General features: G+C 38.0%; 1 protein-coding gene across 1 annotated transcript in view; it reads right to left on the bottom strand.

Moving 5' to 3' along the window:
• LOC136842879 (uncharacterized) overlaps positions 1–20,105 on the bottom strand; it is a 465,824-nt gene that overhangs the window by 281,261 nt on the left and 164,458 nt on the right. The window contains exon 6 of the mRNA XM_067110786.1: positions 17,662–17,798. Coding sequence (XP_066966887.1) covers positions 17,662–17,702 — 41 coding nt within the window. The 5' untranslated portion in view covers positions 17,703–17,798. The remainder of the gene's footprint in view (positions 1–17,661; positions 17,799–20,105) is intronic.

The raw sequence follows: 20,105 nt of genomic DNA on the forward strand, positions 1-20,105 counted from the left end.
CACTGCCTTTTAAGTTTGCTGAAACTTGAGATAAAGCTCTGCCGGTCTGGTGCAAGAGGCAACTGGTCATAAATAAGACTAAAAAACCAAGAGGATAAATAATTCAAAATCGAGCAGTAAGACCTTCAACATACAACAATGAAATAATTAATAATGAAATAGAGAAAATCTAGAAGACTTTTGCTGGTAAGCCATATCACGACCACATCAAATTTTTAGTGCTCACTGAAATGTTGGTAAAACTGCTCAGTTATGCAATAATAATAATAATAATAATAATAATAATAATAATAATAATAATAACTAATAATAATAATAATAATAATAATAAAACTTCCAGTAGCACAGTCCTTCCTCTGGTTGACGCATTACTGATTGGAAAGTTCAAACCAGAAAGGATTTTTCAGCTCAAACTGTCAAACGAATAATTATATTCTATGTACATGAAAAATTTAAAAGTACACACACATACACACACACATAGGATATATATATATATATATATATATATATATATATATATATATATATATATATATATATATATTTATATATATATATTGTTACGGGCTTGGAGGGGACGATTGTGTACTATGCCTTGAAGTAATAAGTTTATCCTTACAAGAAAACCCATCGTAAACCCATAAACTGATAAAATGCAAGATTAAGCAATAAATTAAGTTTTGCCTATAAATAACAGTAATTTATTATTTACAGTCACAACATGGAAGGAATTACCAAGGAAAATGGGACACTTTCACTGAAATTAAACTGGAATTTACACAACAGCAATGACAGAGTGAAATGGATATCACGTCACAATTATGACTACTGGTCATGTGCAAGTGGTCCTTTAAGCCAATTAGGCAATATTTCTATCAGTCCCAGTAGGTCGGATTCTTCAGGCAATCAGGAACACAAAAGCATAGCTAGGTTGGTAACGGCACTGATAACACTCCTGGAATGAGACAATTCCAGTTAAGAATAACACTGAGATTATACTCTCTATAATTGAATAAATGCAAAATTTGGAGGGAGATCCTTTGCTCTACTCACTTGCTAGCAAGGGGTGAGAATTACTTTATGCACGGTCAAGAAATTACACTTTAGGATAGTAGATTCACTGTTTACGTTGAAGAAACAAGAAGTTACTGAGATGATGAAATGTGCGAGAGAGAAATAGTAGAACAGGTCAAAGAAAAAGATGTTGGCCAACCAATTTCCCTTCTGGGGCACATGCCTTCATTGCTTCCTGGTTTTGCTTGCACACACAACCTTATGTCAATGTGACCCAAGTTATCAGCAACATCCAGGAATTGGCACTATCATTCCAGTGAGAGGAAAGTGTGAGTTCCAAAGTCATCCCAGTTCTGGAGTTATCGGGCAAAGCTTACCCGATACAGCGGCTATATCCATAAAAATATATTGTTAAGTGGGAAACCACTTCCTAAGCAAACCCAAACCTCCAAACTGCCTTGCAATCCAAATAAAGTAATTTTGTACTGATACATAACTATGGAAGGGCATGAGAAATTCAGCCCTTATGTAAATTTCTCTCCATACTCCCCTTTTTGGTGCATCTGTTTATCTTTCCTAAAGACCTGGTGACTGCTTGAATTACCTCTTTTCAGATGAAAGGCGAGTGGAGATGAAGCCTGCCAAAATCCGCCAGAGAGGTTGAGTTCCCCATAAAAACTGGCAAACATGGGTTGCCAGAAGTCACCAGGATTTGGAAGATTCCAACATAGAAAACGAGGTGACTGAACCGCCATCTTGCGATCTCAGTGACCTCTGGAATGAGCAAGAAAAGAAGCCCCCGAGGTCATATAAGGCAAGAAACAGTGGCCGTTGGCCTCAGAAACATCCCGGTAGCAGACCGACACACATCCCCTTGCATGTTCCTTATTGAGCTGACCCCTCCAGTCACATTACTTATGCATTTCCCATTAAACTCATCCCTCCAGAACTGGTGAAGTTTGACGAGGCCCCTCCATCGCTCGGTTATGAGGTAACGTCCTGATTCGAGGTTTTTTCGACAGTTACATTTCTTTACTCTTCCACTGCACTCTCATTTTCTTTTCTAAAGTGCGAGTTATCACAAAGATCTGACTCACTTAGCTCAGTGTGAATTTTAATGCAAGTATATCGTACCAGAATCGAATTATCTTGGCACCCTTTGTGCAATCCTTGATTCACCAGAGGTCGTTATAATTATCTTTGTGTAACCGCTGGCATTATCAAAATGCAGACGGTACACTGGCTGTGGAAACATCGTCTTGTCTTGTGCTTCTTGCAGTGAAAAGGCCACTGCAATCAATTCTTCAGTATCCCTTCCAAGAGGATTAATCATAGACTATTCAATTTTCGAACAGTGATAGCATAACTAACCACGTGGCAGCCCCCTCTTGTATTTGCCTATCATTCCCCAGTCTTCTGACTGACGTGTTTAATTGTAAATATATTCCATTTAAAGTAAATTCAAGTGTTTATCTGCAACAATCCCTTGTTGAAGTACATCCTTCCTCCCAACTGAATTTTTCTATTTAGTTTCCTGCCTGACCTAGCAATTGCAGTCAGAATCTCAAGGTGTAATAGTAAGCCCCCCCCTGTTCACGAGCTAGACCCCGGATTGGACCCCTGAACAAGGGATACAGTAAGTGAGCCAGGTAAGAACCTAGATATATATAAAAACACTTGTTAAAAACTGGTCCACACTTGTCATGACTTAATGATACTACCTGCTTGCAGTATCTGGATTAAGAGTATGTTCATTCTCGCAATAAATAGGTTCAACGAACTAATCGTTTTTCATAAAATGGCTGTTTTTTGGTTCTCTGAATACGTTTGTCTAAAACAACTCTGTGTCATAGTTAAGTATATGCAGCCAAACATTTTCGTGCTGCTGTCGAAAAACGCCCTTATGATTTTGTCAATGAACTATCTAAGAAATTCTGCATTAACAAACCGTTTTCCCACTGAATACCCTCCAGTGTTTAAGAATTCATTAGACCTTTTCACACTGAAAGTTCCTCAGTTATCTGAATATCAACATGTAGTATCCCATTAACCTGGTAAAAATGTAAAATGAGTTTACATTAAAAGTAATCTCTTAAAAATATACTAACACAATAATTATAAGCAATTGGCTGAAATCATACATGCGTTTGAAGTGTATTCTTTGACATCATAATTGTGATCATGTGCAGGTGTACCATACATTGTAAACATGCACAGGAGGGGAACTGTAGTAATTATGGAAAACAATGAAACAACCGGAGTGGAGGAGAGGGAGAAGGAGGGGGACGGGGGTATGGAGGAGAGGGGGCGGGTTTGTGGGAGGTACATGACAACTGATAAAGAATCTCATATGATCATACATCATTTTCTTGAAAATTTCACGCTTTCTTGTTACGAATTAGTTATAATGCCGTGAAAATATAGAAATTCACAAGTCCGTTTCCCAAACTGATACAAACTTCTCTTTGCGTTCCCACCCATGTTGAGGACGTGAGAGAACATCGATTTCGAGTTGTCGACCTCCGACCAACACATGTACAAACTCAGCAGCGATCACTGAACATAACAAATGCACACACACACACATACATATGTGTACTAAACTATTTTCAGGGAGTGGGGATAGTAACCTCATCATTGGAGACGGTAGTCCATTTCATTCCATCTGTCCACTCACCAACGTGGTTTCAGGTGGACGTGACATACGCATAGCTAGCTGGTGATTGGCTGAAATAAGTGTTTCCATAATCGTAGACTTACTGTGGCAATGATGCAAACTATTTCTGCAGTAATTAATCTGAAATATCACATATACTAAGAGTCCTCACACCTTCTATTATAGATCATAAACATGCCGATTTATGTCGATAATATAACAATACAAGCACACTCATGTAATATAATCTATGCAGATCAAACACAAAAGAACGATGGACTTTCAATAATTATGTTTTATTTCATCACTGTAGGTAAGTAAAAACACATCTGGGTATGGGAGTGCGAATAAAATGTATTTCAATAATTTCTTGCATGTAAATTACATGAGTAGGCTAATATTCGAAATGGCACGAAATATTGTTGTGCAAACGCTTGATGCGTATCCACGCATCTCATCATTGTGTATCAGTGTGGACGGGGAAGGGTTGTACCGTCGCGTGTCAAACGATGGTACAAAGATACGCAACAGGCTCGATCTGCTATTTGTCAGTCTTTTGCCATCACTTCCAAGGAATGATACACAACCCACATAGCCTCGTACAGACAGGAAACATGGCTTTGTCCCGCTGCAAGTTCAGTAAAAAAGAAACTGAATGACACTGTTGCACTACGCAACGATGATACGACACGGAAATACGCAACGAGTGGATACGTAACCCTTTAGCACCGTATCGTATCACTGGGTGATACGCAACGATGATACGATATGTGGATGTGAAACAAGTGCGTAAGCGCATTAAGAGGCTGTCTGGGGTAAGCATAAGTAATAGGAACAGCTACTGCAACATTGGCTGGAAGGCGGGAAATTTTTAATTAATGCAATTAATGCGGCTTCTTCTCAGAATACTTTGCATGTTTATATAATTTTTTTTCCTCGAGCATACAAATCGTTATAATGCATCAGTGACTGGGCAATTTCTGGAGAAAGATGCCAAATAACTTATCGCGCAGAAGTTCGAAATCTTAAGCCGCGTCCACACTTGTTGCATTTCCACGTATCGTATCATCGTTGCGGATCACCTAGTGATACGATACGGTGCAACAGGGTATTGTACCCACTTGCTGCGTATCCGCGTGCTGTATCATCGTTCCGCGGTGCAACAATATCATCCAGTTTCTTTCTGACCGTAGCCATTAGCGTAAATGTGCAGTTGGCTGCGGCCACGTATATTTTTATTCATGAACATCATGTCAGTAAAAGGGAAAGAAAGTCACAGCGTTGGTGGAATTCTAAACTCACACGAGGGTAGATGCGTTGCGTATCATTCCTTTGGTGTGACGGCAAAAGACCGACAAACGGTGGATCGAGCCCGTTGCGTATCTTTGTATCATATTTTGATACGCCACGGTGCAACGCTTTCCCGTCCACACTGCTACGCAACGATGATACGATACGTGGAAATGCAACAGGTGTGGACGCGGCTTTAACTGACTTCCACACATCCTTTGTGTGTTGATGAAATATACGGCATAAAAGGTCAACCTAGCCTTATTTTTTTTAATATTGGACGATACTTAGACTGAATAAATAAAGGTTACAATAAGAGAGTCATTTTGAGTGATTTGAAATGAAAGTGAGATTAAAAGGTCAGTAAAATCAAATATCTGGCGAATCAATAGTATAAGCCTATCTGTCGCTTGCCACTCTTGGGGTTCTAGCAGTCGACTTCATTAAATGTTATTTTCCCAGCTTGCTTGCGCGGATATAACTTTGGTATCACAATGAAGTTATATTTATATCCATGCAACGAAATGGTACATCGAATACAGTTTAAATGATACGGAAATCTTGTGATCTATGTGTAGCCTGAGCTATACCATGAGGTAAAACATAATTTTTGAATGTCTATCGTTCGTTTGTGTTTGATATGAATAGACTGTTTGATATAAGCTCATCTTTCTTGAGCTTGTATAGGTATATTATCTATGCAAATCGTCATGTTTATGATTTATTTAAGAAATGTGAGGGCTCTTGTATGTATAAACATTCAAATATATTACTGAAGAAAGTTTTAATATTTATCACAATAAGCCAACGATATCGGAAACGTTGATTTTCAGCCAATCACGAGTTACACACGCGTATTGCCACATTTTCACCCTTGGGTGGATAGATGAAACCGGTATGCCGTCCTTTCGCACAGATTTTCTTACCAAGCACCCTTTTCCATGTTGGAGGGGGTGATGCCAGAAGGGTACAGCCTTCCGGTTTCTTAGTAAATTTTTAAGGACGAAGTAGCAAGACCCACCCAAACCCTTCTTCCTGACCTCAGCATAGGCTGGTACTCATTTACAGCTGAGCGGACTACAGTAAAACCAAAATGACTACGAGCATGGCTATCATAAGCTACATTGCCAAACTTCTTCCTGACTTATAATCCGACTACAGTTCATCTGCATCCCTCAATTCGGGGTTCTTTAATCCGGTCATAAAGTCCTACTTATCCCTCCCATGGGCTTTCCACAGGATAAAGATGCCGTTCTGGGACGAGGCCACTTAATTCACAGTCTTTGAGGAGCCAATAACTATTTTTTTTCGCATTGTATCATTTATTTTCATCAGACTCTGGGCTAGATATTGGGCATTTGTATAATTCATTTAGATGATTAAAAACTAAATCATCCTTATCATACCCTGTTAACAAAACAGTTTCATGTATGATTTCAAATCTTCATTTACTGCAGCATTATTTTTTTTTACTCTAAATCAACCTTTACTCGTTATCAAATGTAAGTTCTTTCGCTCATTTTAGGTCATCAGTGTTAGAAATGCAGAACAAAAGTGTCAAGGTGTTCTGCCCTATCTGACCTGATATAAGGAAGACACGGCAACGTTTCTGCCACATCTACATTACATCCCAACTTAGGTAAAGGATTTATGAATCAAATCTGGGAAAAGTGGCAACACCGAAAACGTACTACATGTTCGTAGTCATTTTGGTTTTACTGTATTCGGTGCTAGGACTGGAGCGATCCACAGACTTAGCTGCACCATTATAACTGCCTGCATCTTTTTAAAGGTGGCCGGCTGTCACAACATGGGCATATGTATATTACATATATATATATATATATATATATATATATTACTAGAAGGACCTCATTCAAACTGGATGGTATCTAAGCGGGTTTTTTATTCAGTTTAATGAGGTCCTTTTAGTAATTTACTAATGCACAGAACAATTGTGTATGTGATAAAGTTAATATATATATATATATATATATATATATATATATATATATTTTATCACACCGTGATTTATATACAATCATGAAGCTACAAATGTCTTAATATCAAATTCACGCTACCTCGGTATATCTCCGTTGGAGAATTGTCGCCGAAGGGGGAATTTATATAAGTGATAAATGAATTGGAATCGTGGGGACACGAACCGCGACGAAAGCCTATTCAGCGATTCAATTCATTTATCACTTATATAAATTCCCCTTCGGCGACAACAACGGAGATATACCGAGGTAGCGTGAATTTCGATAATATACTTTATTACTTGTAGCTTCATGATTATATATATATATATATATATATATATATATATATTTGTAATGAAGAAATACAGCAATTTAATTCTATTTTACAGTAAAGTTAACTTAAAGAAATTTTTGTTGGTTGTTCAATAAATGAAGAATGATTTAAGTTTTCTTTCCATCTACGACTGTTATGTAGTTCAGGTACACACCCATGAGGTTGTTTGGTTTTTATTGTTGTGTGTAGTGGCTTAGTGTTTGGCGGTTATTGTCATGTGTAGTGGTTTGGTGTTTGGCAGTCACGAGGATAGCCTGTCTAGCGGAAGTTCAGAAGGCAGTCCAGGGGAATCCACTGGGAACTCTTGAAAGCACTTCACAATGTCCTCCGAGACTTTTGAGGAGTTTTCAAGCTGATCCTTCGGAGGTTATAGGCTGCTGTTGTTTTCTGCACAGAGAAACAAGGAAGGATTTCTACCCAGAGGAATATTTGCCATGATTTCTCTTGTTACTGATGGCGAGAGGGAAAGACAGCAAGAGTTCTCTCGTATTACAGCGAGAGGTGGTGCTCCCTATTTTTTTATTACTACGACACCAGCTTTCACTTTTAGTGCAGCATTAGAGATGCTATGCAGTGAATTCTACAGTGACTGCAGTTATATGATGTGTGTATCTGTGTTGCTGTCGACATCAAGGACTGGAGGTATTCCCTTCTATGTGAACGCAGTAGCTAGCTATGTTGTTGTCGGCATCACAGACTGGCAGAACACCTATGCATCTGAATGCTGCAGGGTTTTTTGCTGTTTTCTGCCATAAACTCTTCAGTTCCTTCTTCTGCTGCTGCCAAGCTGGTCGTCGTCAAATTTGGGCATTACAAGGCTTGTTTCTTTCCTAGATCTGGTAAGGAGCTCATTTAATATCATGTTTATTGATCGCAGGATCATGGATATATGCCCCGAGGTGGTGGTAGTGAATCTGGATGCCATTTTGATGTAAATATTTCAACATAAAGAAATACACTGGCATTACAAATCAGTGGCTTAATGCGTTAAGCAAGGAAAACAATTAAATGTACAGTAAGTGGTTTACGTTGAGGGTTTATATTATAGCATTAGGTTAATTTTCATTTCTTGTTCTCTTACTATTGGCCTGCCTTCTACTTACAACTGTTTCTTCGCCCTTTTTAGTTTTCTGTAAAAGAAAACTATTGTGCTAGCTTTGTCTGCCCATCTGCACTTTTTCGTTCCGCACTTTTGCTGTCTGGCCTCGGATCTTAAAAACTACTGAGGCTAGAGGCTGAAAATTGGCATGTTGAGCATCCACCCTCCAATCATCAAACATACCAAATTGCAGCCCTATAACCTCAATAGTTTTTATTTTATTTAAGGTTAAAGTTAGTCATAACCGTGCATCTGGCAACGAAATAGGACAGGCCAACACCGGGCCAGGGCTGAAAGCTAACATGGGCCGCAGTTCATACAGAAAACTCTATTGCGCCATAGAAAATTCGTTGCATTTTTTACTTGTTTTTTTTTATTGAACACGATTATGATTCTGCATTTGTAAGGTGTTTGTGATTTTTATGCAAATTATTATTCATTTTCTTTTGATAATAGTTTTCTGCAACAAATGATTTTTTTAGAATCTCTTGTTTTCAGTACCCTTCAAGCGTGACAAAAATCTGCTTAATATCCCACGTCTTAGCCCAAGTCCTGTTATGGTCTCAGAAAGAAAAGGGAAAAGATTTCAGATATACCAGTGCATTCCACACAGCCTGGATGTTGTTCCAACCTGATTTGCATTGGGAAAGATACTCAATGTAAAGTCAAAACCTCATTCCAATATATATATATATACATATACATATATATATATATATATATATATATATATATATATATATATATATATATATATATATATATATATATATATATATATATATATATATATATCTATATATATATATATAAGGCATATTCCTAACATAGTAAGGGATGATATTAGCTCCTTTAATTTTCCCATGTACCTAAGCAAAGATATGCCTTCGTGTCGCAAGTACAAATTAAAAACCAAACTCGTAACTACAGTATCACAGAATGAACCAGGGCGGAATGGGAATATTGATGATTTGGAGAGAGCCAGTTTGATATTCTACTTACCCTTCTTCTATCTTCTTTTCAAACAATTGTATTTAAAATATTTTTTTATAATATTACTGAACACCAATATTTCGCGAGTCTTCAAAATATAACCATCATTCACGGATTACGTGAAATTAATTGAGGACATTCAGGTGATAATAATCAGTTGTTAGTCGACACTGGCTCTACAGTAATATAAAGTTCAAAACAATTAGGTTTTCAATACAACAATTATAACACCAGTGACGTTCAAAATACATACCTTATAAGTATTTGTCATCGTTATATTAAGCGTGTGAGCGCTCTGCTCAGGTTTGTTTAATCTAGCGCCTGCTGGAGTCCGGTTAAGAAAGTACAAGGAATTTGGTGGCAATAAGAGTTAGCCAAGATGACGGTGGGGGCGAGGGCTGACCTCCCTCGCCCATCTTGGCTCCATCGCATCAGTTTCTTTATCCCAGGTAATTGTATGAGGGGTGGCTTGAGGTAGGCAATATATGTTAAGACCGCAGGTTTGTTAGTTATGAAAAGTACAAATTTATTTAAAATTTGTCATTTGTTCATATACAAGAACAAACCTTCGGTCTTAACACAAGAGAGACTTACTCCTGGAGGAAGGATAAAGCCTCTGAACCAACTGGCGGTTCAGCTCACCCTGGTTCACTTCCTGGCCAAAGTAGGACATAGGAATCAGTCTTGTGTCTCTGATCTGTAAAGTATAAGGTTACTTGCCAGCCAGACACCTGGGTTAAGAGGCAATGCAATTCCTGTTACACTGTCTTAATTGTAGGAGACAACAAATCCACGTTAGCCACCAACCTCGTTTGTTGTCATTTACTCTCTCCCCTAGTAAGAGAGAGGAAGGGGCTTGCTTCCTTATACAGTCTGTATTGTGTAGGAACAATAAATTAAAACTAATGGAATGCAGCTCACTCACTTGTACCTGACTAGTTCCAGCGTATGATGGATAATTTCTCTCCACTGCATGCCGGTAGAGGAGAGAAAAGAAAGAGAAAGGAAGAAGACCAGTCATCTCATTCACTCTTCTCTTTCAAAATCAACATCTTAGGTAAGATACAAACTGTCCCGCTAGGGACACTGGATGAGCTACACAACTTGTTGAGCAGCCACCACTGGACCCAAGGAGAAAGTGTCAAAGGACCTGTGGGCAACGTCCGGCAAATAGAAGGATGTGAGGGTGGTTTAGCTTAGCCATGTACCAGCCTTTAAAATCCTTTGAACCGACAAGTTCTTTTTGGAAGTGATGGAAGAGCATAGACACCTGACATTATGTGCTCTTGCACGCACTGAAATGGCATCTGAATTTGAAGAAGAAGTATATGCTGGCTAGATTACTTCTCGTAGCCAAAAGGAGATAGTATTCTTGGACGCTTCCTCTTTTTCCGGCCTGTACTAACAAAAAGCCCTTGACAACCCATTCTGAGATGTCGTGTCCTTTTTAGATAATTACGCAGCGCCCTGACGGGACATAAAATTAATTCGTCAGGGTAGTTACCGACAAAATCTCCAAGGGAAGGGGTGGAAAAAGACTCGAATCTGTCGACGTAAACCGAGGGATTTTGAGTCTTAGCCACGAATTCCGGGACAAATTCGAAGGCCACTGACCCCAACCCCTCGTGTGTTTGACGCAAAACAAAGTCCGTGTAGTTCACCAACTCTCTTTGAAGAGGTCAAGACCAAAAGGAAAACAGTCTTCAGGGTTAAATTTCTGTCTGATGAAGCTCTTAAGGTTCCATTATGATATAACCAAAGGTTTGTTAGTTATGATAAATACAAACTGATTTAAAATTTGTCATCGTTATCGTATGGACTGAGGTGTGGTGTTTGTACTGCCACATACTGTAGTCCGTCTCGGCCTAGTTTTAAATACACTATATACAACGTACAGATAGTTTTAGACTTGATATTGATATTTGAGTTTCTCAAATTATGAAATGTGCTACCAAAAAAAAGTTTTCTATTTTCATTTTAGTGATCTCCAGAGAAATATCTTGGATTCTTTTGTTATTTTGACTGAGGCGAAACGATACGAAAGATATACTCGTTCATGCTCTCCACCGGTCTCGCTCTAAGCAGCATGTCTCAGAGCGAAACCGGTTGAAAATTACCTTTGTTTCAATTCTCTCTTGCAGTTATTTACATACATTATATATATATATTAGTATATATATATATATATATATATATATATATATATATACACTGTATATATATATATATATATATATATATATATATATATATATATATATATAAATATATACACACATATATATATATACACATATGTATATGTATGTATGTATATATATATATATATATATATATATATATATATATATATAGATAGATAGATAGATAGATAGATAGATAGGTAGACAGAAAGACGGATGAATATAAAATCAACCGGTAAGTCGACCCATTCAGAGGAAATTTTTTTATCTTTTTTATTGTGAATATAACTACATTGAAAAGTGTACATTATTTCGAAAACTTTACGGCACAAAATAAGAAATATAAACTAATTCAAAATACAAAATTTTCAAACATCATATGTCTAAAATAAGCATCAATGTGCCGCACCGAAGTCCGAGAAGGCAACAGATTGCGTGAGTATTATAAGCTAATTAGATTATCATCATCATTATTATCATATTATCATTGTCACTAAAGCTAAAATCGGGTTGCATCAGTGGATGGACTGCTGATCAACTTTTAAAACATTTTATCCTCTATTCTCTCTCCCCATCTCCTGTTTTTTACCAGTTGCTCTTTTATTTGCCTCTGCCTTCATTCGCTTTCCGCACTTGATTGTTGGGAAGCGAAAATTTTCAGGTGACTTGAGAAAGGGTGTATGAATCCTACTTGACGGACAGACTTTCACCACAAATGTCTTGACCATCGGTATATATAAAACACGACATGCAATTATTGAGGATACAGCACAAGCCAGAGGTGTGGTTCTTGCAACCCAGCTACAACTGGACAGAGCATCTGTTCACACCCTTGTCACGTCACTTTCATGAGCATCCATCAGTTACAACTTGAAAAAGCTCCATAACAAAAATGCCTATTTTCTCCCATGAGCATACCCAAACAATGAGACTACTTACACATTAACCCATAAAACACACATGGAGTGCTAATTTCACCTTTTCTTGTCCCGAGCTGGACTGCTCTCCCTGTTGGAGCCCTTGTAATCGTAGCATCATACTTTCCCAAGTATGACTGTAGTTCGAATAATAATAATAATAATAATAATAATAATAATAATAATAATAATAATAATAATAATAATAATAATAATAATAAAAGTGAAAGGGTAAGCGTTACTGTTTTCAGCAAAGACATATTCAGCGGATACTAACCTTGTGACTCTACCCTGTTTCTGTACGTGGTTTCAATTGCTAGCCTAGGCAGTAGAGCTAAGCATCAGATTCATGAACTTCACGCCTTATTATAACCACAACAAATTCGCTGTCCACTGAGGACATACGAGTAAGCCCCATAAGCACATAAGCACTTGTTGACTAGCTCCTCGTTGGACGAGTCGGTAGAGTTCTCGGCCAGCACTCTTCTAGGCCCGAGTTCGAGTCTCCGACTGGCCAATGAAGAATTAAAGGCATTTATTTCTGGTGATAGAAATTCATTTCTCGGTATAATGTGGTTCGGATTCCACAATAAGCTGTAGGTCTCGTTGCTAGGTAACCAATTGGTTCTTAGCCACGTAAAATAAGTCTAATCCTTCAGGCCAGCCCTAGGAGAGCTGTTAATCAGCTCAGTGGTCTGGTTAAACTAAGATCTAATAAGAGTTAACTAGCTTCTGATTTACGTTTCATCCCATTGAAATCATTTGCACAGAGGAATTAAAGATAAAGGGCGGGGTTTCCACATCGTCAACAATGGGTTGAATTGCTGAACATCTGCAGGTTTTATCCTGGACGTATTCTATCGTTAGGTTAGCGACCTCCTTGTTACCGTCGGTTATTAACATATGTAACTTACGTGTTTCTTCTCTCCCGGTGCCACAATAGAAGCCATCTTCGCTGCAAGGGTCCAGAAAGTCACGGCAGCGCAGCACCTCCAACGGCTGTCCAGTCCAAGTCCCAGGTATTGTGAATTGGCCATAATGGTGAACCAAATAGTTCCTTACGCTCTTCCAGGCCACAAATGTTTTACGTGGTTCACATAATGGCTTGAGGCTGTCCTGTTCTGCTGTAGAATATTGACATTGGAAAGGGAGACAGGTGAAAAATCGTGAATAATCAAAAGAAATTTTGTTTTGAAAGTTGGAAGTGCGTTCAAGCAGTGGGACGTGATTAGCCCTTAGTGTTAAGCAACAGCACATAAAAGCAAGACATGAAATCGGAAATTGTATAACTAAAATCTCAGTCAAGATGATGAATGCATTCACACTAGTGCACCTGTTGACATGTTCAAGATAATTTCTTGAGCTATTCATCTACACTTACATAAAATGCGCTGCTCCATTGTCAGTTCAAAACATGTCAGAGATCAGAATCGGAAGTGTCTGTACACTATTTTGACAATCTTTCCAGGGCTATTTATGTGGGTGCACACCGAGTAATGGCTTAATGTAGTCGCTGCGCATTTCAAGAACAGTTAGTTTCGGGTTTTATGAAATAGTTATCTACCCGAAATGCACTGTCATTGGAACTACTGTCTTTTCATTTTACGTCCTGCTTCCCATATTGATAACAATCGTCTGTACGGAGCATCTCAAAGAGAAGTGATATGTAGGCACTTATGAATATATTATGTCTGTGATGTACTGACAATAAGAAATATAAATTCAGTATACGTAGTCATTGCGGTTTTGGTGACTTACAAAATTCATGCACAGTCTTCTATACACGAAGCTGGTTATTATTTTACGGATATGTTCCTACAACAAATATTTATGCCTATTTGAAATTCCATCAGATATGAAACCAACAATCAGAAAATTTTGAGTTACTGCAAGGTTAAAATGCATTATCTCCATGAGGCTCATACACCATATATTTTCTGCACTTAATTAAGAACAGTCCTAGACAGAGACCCGCAAACGCAGGGCTGTATAAAAGCACACTGGTAGTTTTGGGGAAAAAAGAAGGGAGAGACACTCGACGTAAATCCTCAGGAAGAAGTGGGTAATGGAAGAAAGCTGTTCTGGATTAGGGTGATTCTAAAATTATCTGTGAAATTATTTTTCAGGCTCTTCCAGTTTTCACTCTCATTAAGGCAATAAGTTTTAAAAAGTTTTAAGTAGCCTCATATTTTTGAGTGCAGAGGAATAAATGCGAAGTTTCGCCGAGTACCTGCGCATGCGAGAGTACATGGAAATAAAGAGGCAGAAAAATTAGCAAAACAGGCGGCAGACGAGCTAATTCCAAAATGTCCAATCCCGCGTACTGATTTTAAACAGTGGAACTCACAAAACGATGATAAAACGAAGCAGATCACAAATGAGTATCTCTTTGGAAGTATGACAATATGCCTAGGGGATGGGAGATGGCCCTGCGTCGCCTGCCTATTGGCCATACTCGCATGATATTTTAGCTTTTAGATGGCAGGTGAACACCAGCCATACTGCGATGACTGTCTCGTGCCCTTGACCGTGACCCGCTTGTTGATCGAGTGGCCTGCTTGGTCTTGGGAATTATAAGAGTCGGGTTCTCTCTAAGAACCTAAGTGGAGGCGGCAAGTACATCCTTGCCAAGACTGCCAAGTTGCAAGAGTAGTGGGCTTAATTAAATCTGTTGAAGACGCAGGATTTTTCGGCAACAAGTTTAAGCCTAAAATTCTCATTAAAAATTTCCTGGTATAATGTACAGTATATTTGTCTTATAGAATTTAAGAAAAAAATTATTTTATAATCTAAAGTTTTTTCTGTCTAATAAACCCAGCGTTCGATGACCCTAGCAATTATGAGGCCAGATAACATCTAATAAGTAATCTATCAACCAGTCCTCTGAGAATCTACACAATGAAGGAAAGCTTAAAAAAAAAAGTTATCAAACTGGAAACAAATTTCTAACTAAAAATTTTAAAAATGTTATAAAAATATGAGAAAAAAAGGAATAATACGAAAAGTACTGATAAAGAAAAAAATCTTTTTCAGTCACAGGAGGAATTATATGGAGAAAAAATAACGGTGAGCCCGCAAACGTTTAGTAGAAAATGATGAAGGCTTGTAGAAAGTGAGTCGGGGATTACAGAAAGCAGAATTCCAGAGGTAGACGGGTGTAGCTGGACTGCTCTGAACATTGGGAAAAGAAGGATGAAACGCAGCAAATACACCTGAATAGCATGAATTTCCAGCTCGGTGAGTAATCCGTGTTTGCTAGTAACTGAGGATATTTCAAGGAGCTGGCGGTATGAGAAACACTAAAGAGAACAAGAGAGGGAAGAAGGAGAGAATTAACCAAATCACTGATAAATGGATACTACATCTTTGAGTACGAGTTATGTACTGTCCCTTCCTCACTCATTGATGAGTATGGCTGTTTGCAAAAGGGCACCAAAGCTGTACTTGCTAGACGTCTTGGTGTGCTACAACAAAGCCCAGTGCCTCCAAACATCATTATAGTGGATGCACAGCAGCTGCTCTATCACATTACATGGCCTCATGGTGCTGATGCATCTATCCTTGTTGAGAGTATTAAGCACCGTCTCTTGTTAGACTCTCTTGATAATGACAAGGTGTTAGTCTTTGATAAGTATCGTGATCTATCAGCCAAAGACCATGAGAGAATGCGACTTGGTGATGAGGGTACCACCAACTACAACCTGACTATCAGTAGTCTACTCCCAAACAGAGATACTATTATGAAGAATAAACGAAACAAAAAGCAACTGTCACGAGTACTATCCTCTTTCAACATGGGAGATAAAATAACGCTAGAAAGTCAAGAAGACTATCTCTTTTCACATGATGAGGCTGATGTGTCACAGGTAGTAAGAATCCTCAATGATGATGCTGATGTCCTAGTACTGCTGATTTATTGGGTTTGGAAAACTTGCAGGCAGGAAATTTCCCAGGATTATCTGAGATACTTAGAGAGATAGATGCCTCAGAAAATGACCTGTTGTAAACAGGCCAACAGTTCTTCACAGCACTATATGTCCAGCCTCCAGGCACCTCAATAAATGCAGCTCGCCACAGGGTATATATAAGAAAGAAAGGAAAACCAGTGCGCATTATGGCCCTGCCTCCTACAGATGCCAATCTACTGCTCCATGTACAGCGGGCACATCTCCAAATGATATTATGGAAAGCAGCTGATCAGCAAGGCCCTCCAACAGTGGACATCAACAAGTTCGGATGGCATCACAACACCAGCATTTGCTTCTGATTCTCCAGCTCCTCCTGGCCTAACTGATGTTCTTAGTTGTGGTTGCAAAGCAGTGGACAAGGCCTGCAGCTCTACGGCCTGCTTCTGTCAAAAGAGCCTGTTGCCCTGCACTATTTATTGTATATGTGGAGGCACAAATGGATGCAATAATCCATTCACAGTCACTGGTCATGTGAATGAAAATAACAGTGACTGTTCTGAGGATGAGTTGGACAACAATTAGCTTGCATTTTTCCTTTACACAACTAAATACATAATTTTTATATTATCATTAGGAGCACATATATGTACATGATGCAAGAAGCTGTGTATCTTGGCAGTTAAAAATACACTCAAATCATAAGTTTAACTTGTAAGAACAGTTTGCAATAACAAATAATATGTCGAATTTCATGTATTGTTGTAAGATTTTTATAACTTTATGTCATAATGTCTGTACAAATAAAACTGCACATGTTATGGCCGTTTTTGTGGCACAATATTAATCCTTGACCACGAAAAGATGGGTATAGACATACCATATGACATATTATCTCGCAAATTTACAGAGATATTGAAAAAAATTGAATTTTATACAATGGCGACCACGATTTGCATATTTCAGGATTTGTCCAAAGTTGTCAAGAGGACAACCCAGGTAAAATACTTTAGAAAAACCAGGATATTAGATATATACCATAATACCTTGTACCGTAAAAGATTCATAGGTCCCCAATGGAAATCATAAGAGTGGCAAATGGACTGCATACGGAGCACCATGTGAGGTCCATTGATGGCAAAACCCCACTACACGAAAGAGAAATTGGAAATTGCCAGGAGAATGCTACGACATCCTAGATTATCATGTAAAACAAAATTTCTATTTACTATGTGATTTCAAGTTTAGGCACAATTCTGGCCAACAGACTGGGACATTCACTTACCACTGGGAAAACCAAAGGTAGTGCTTGAATAGTAGAAACATAAGACAACCAAAAGTAGAAGTCGTATTTCCATGTCCATGCTGCTGTCGTATGTTTGCTACAATGAAAAAGGTTAGGCAGACTGTATTACCCGTGATCTGAGGAAAAAAAGGAAAATGTATCTGTAGTCATAGAAAAGAGACTTGTTCTACTATATGAAAGTTTGAAAGAAAATACATACATTATGAACTATACCCAGCCACGTCAAGCGACACCAATAAACTGAGATTTACAGACATGAATATCTAGAGTAATGCGACAATTCCATAAATACAAACCTCTTCTCTTACCCCTATCATTCCAGTCAGATCTTCAAGTGGCCCATTCATTTTATTATTAACTGGCAACTCTTTACTTATGGGTCATACTACCTTTTTTCTAGTAAAAGCGTCATGAATTTTGAGAAAAAAATATGATAAAATGTAACACTGTCAACATCATTTGTTAAATTCATAACAAGAAATAAGTATCATTAAGTTCAGACATCTGTACAAACCTGTAATGCTTCTCAGCTGACCTGGTAACAATATAAAAAAAAAAGCAGCTTGACACATTAGAAATAACGAAAAGTTTAAGAAATAATGATGGCACTTTCAAAATAATTTTTTCAGTGCTGGAAAAATTGAAAAATGCTAATAGCACAATAACTCTGTAAAGTACCTAATCACCCGCTCCCATCGCGTATAATGGATTTAAATAACGAACTACTGTACCTGTGATTCCGTTTATCCAAAAAATTAAACATAGATATGAAAAAAAGATCAATAAAACAGAAATTATAACACCACAGTACCGTCCTGTAATGTAATAAAACTACGTACACTACAATATGACACTTTATGTGAAAGTAAAAGTAAAAGTAAAAGTAAACAGTGACTGTAAAGTCAACACGTGCGCCAGTGAGCTGTGCTGGTTGCAGTCTATTCGTACAGCTTAGCACCACTGAGATCAGCTGGTTCCTCACAGACTCGAGAAAGCGGTCCCAGTATTACTAGCGCATTCGTCGCCTGAGAAGATACGAAATGTCTGCTACGACTTGGCTATCCGAATGTAAAAATTGTGCATAAGCCTCGGAACAGTTTCAGAGTACAACTCTAAACTACTCTCGTGTTTCCGGAAGACAAGAAAGCTCTGAGTTACGATGTATTTGTATGTCTATTTTGACTGAAAATAGTACAAGTGAGTTGCCACATTAAACACAATCTGCAAGCCTGGGAGTAAAAAGTTGTTTTACTTCACTGGAGACTGGTTTAGATTGAGCTAGTCTATGCCAACACGGGACCTTGCCCTATGTGCGGTAAGGTGTTGAAAGAGCTAATTCAGAGGGCCTGGGGTGGACCTCATGACAACTAACCACCAGACACCTTTCATACAGAGTTCATTTTATTGTGTAATGTGTGATCTTATCAATAAATCCCTATTACCTCGCAAATACATTGTAACGAAGAACTTCCTTAATTCTTTCGAAAACACAAGAGTATTTGTCTCGGCAAGATCATTCTAGGAAATCAAGAATAAGCTAAATATTACAGTGGTTTTGTTTTCCAAGTTTCGGTTTCAGACAAATATTAATTAAACAATATTTCACAAGTCTTTCCCCTGAAAAACTAGTATGTAGGCAGAGTTGGATCGTAAGCCCGCCAATTTTGCACATATAAATGTAGCTCGCTAAAACTGACACTGCTAATTTTTCTTCCAAAGAAACTCCAAAGGTTCTGTGACAACATTGGGTAATTTACCTTCAAAGAAATCTAAATAACCAAAATCCTCGTCTTCAGCGAGAAGTTTCTGCAAGAAACTGCACGTTCACACCTTACCGCTGAGCTGCAATGAATGCTGGAAGGAAGGTCCTTGGCTGGACGGTTTTTATCTTGCTGGAGTAGAGCTGACTCACAAAACTTTCAAGATGACGTTATTACACTGGAATGTCATCAGTTCACATCCGGTTTTCCTCACTGCTTGAATCACTGGGTGTTGTCAAGACATTTCACGAGATGTATCAAGCTCTCTTACCGTCTGCTAGTTTTATTGTAAATATATGCTATATTATTGAGTGATAGAGCATATCCATACACACACACACATATATTAACGAAGTTATGTACAGTATATATATATACATATATACATATATATATATATATATATATATATATACTGTGTGTGTGTGTATGTATGTATATGTATATATATATATATATATATACATACATAATACATATTATTGAGTGACAAAAGCGTGTACCTCTCTCTTTCTCTCTCTCTCTTCTCTCTCTCTCTCTCTCTCTCTCTCTCTCTCTCTCTCTCTCTCTCTCTCTCTCTCTCTCTCTATATATATATATATATATATATTATAATATATATATATATTATAATATATATATATAGATTTGTAAATTTGCGTG

Source organism: Macrobrachium rosenbergii, chromosome 2, assembly GCF_040412425.1.
Source record: "Macrobrachium rosenbergii isolate ZJJX-2024 chromosome 2, ASM4041242v1, whole genome shotgun sequence".
Lineage (NCBI taxonomy): Eukaryota > Metazoa > Arthropoda > Malacostraca > Decapoda > Palaemonidae > Macrobrachium > Macrobrachium rosenbergii.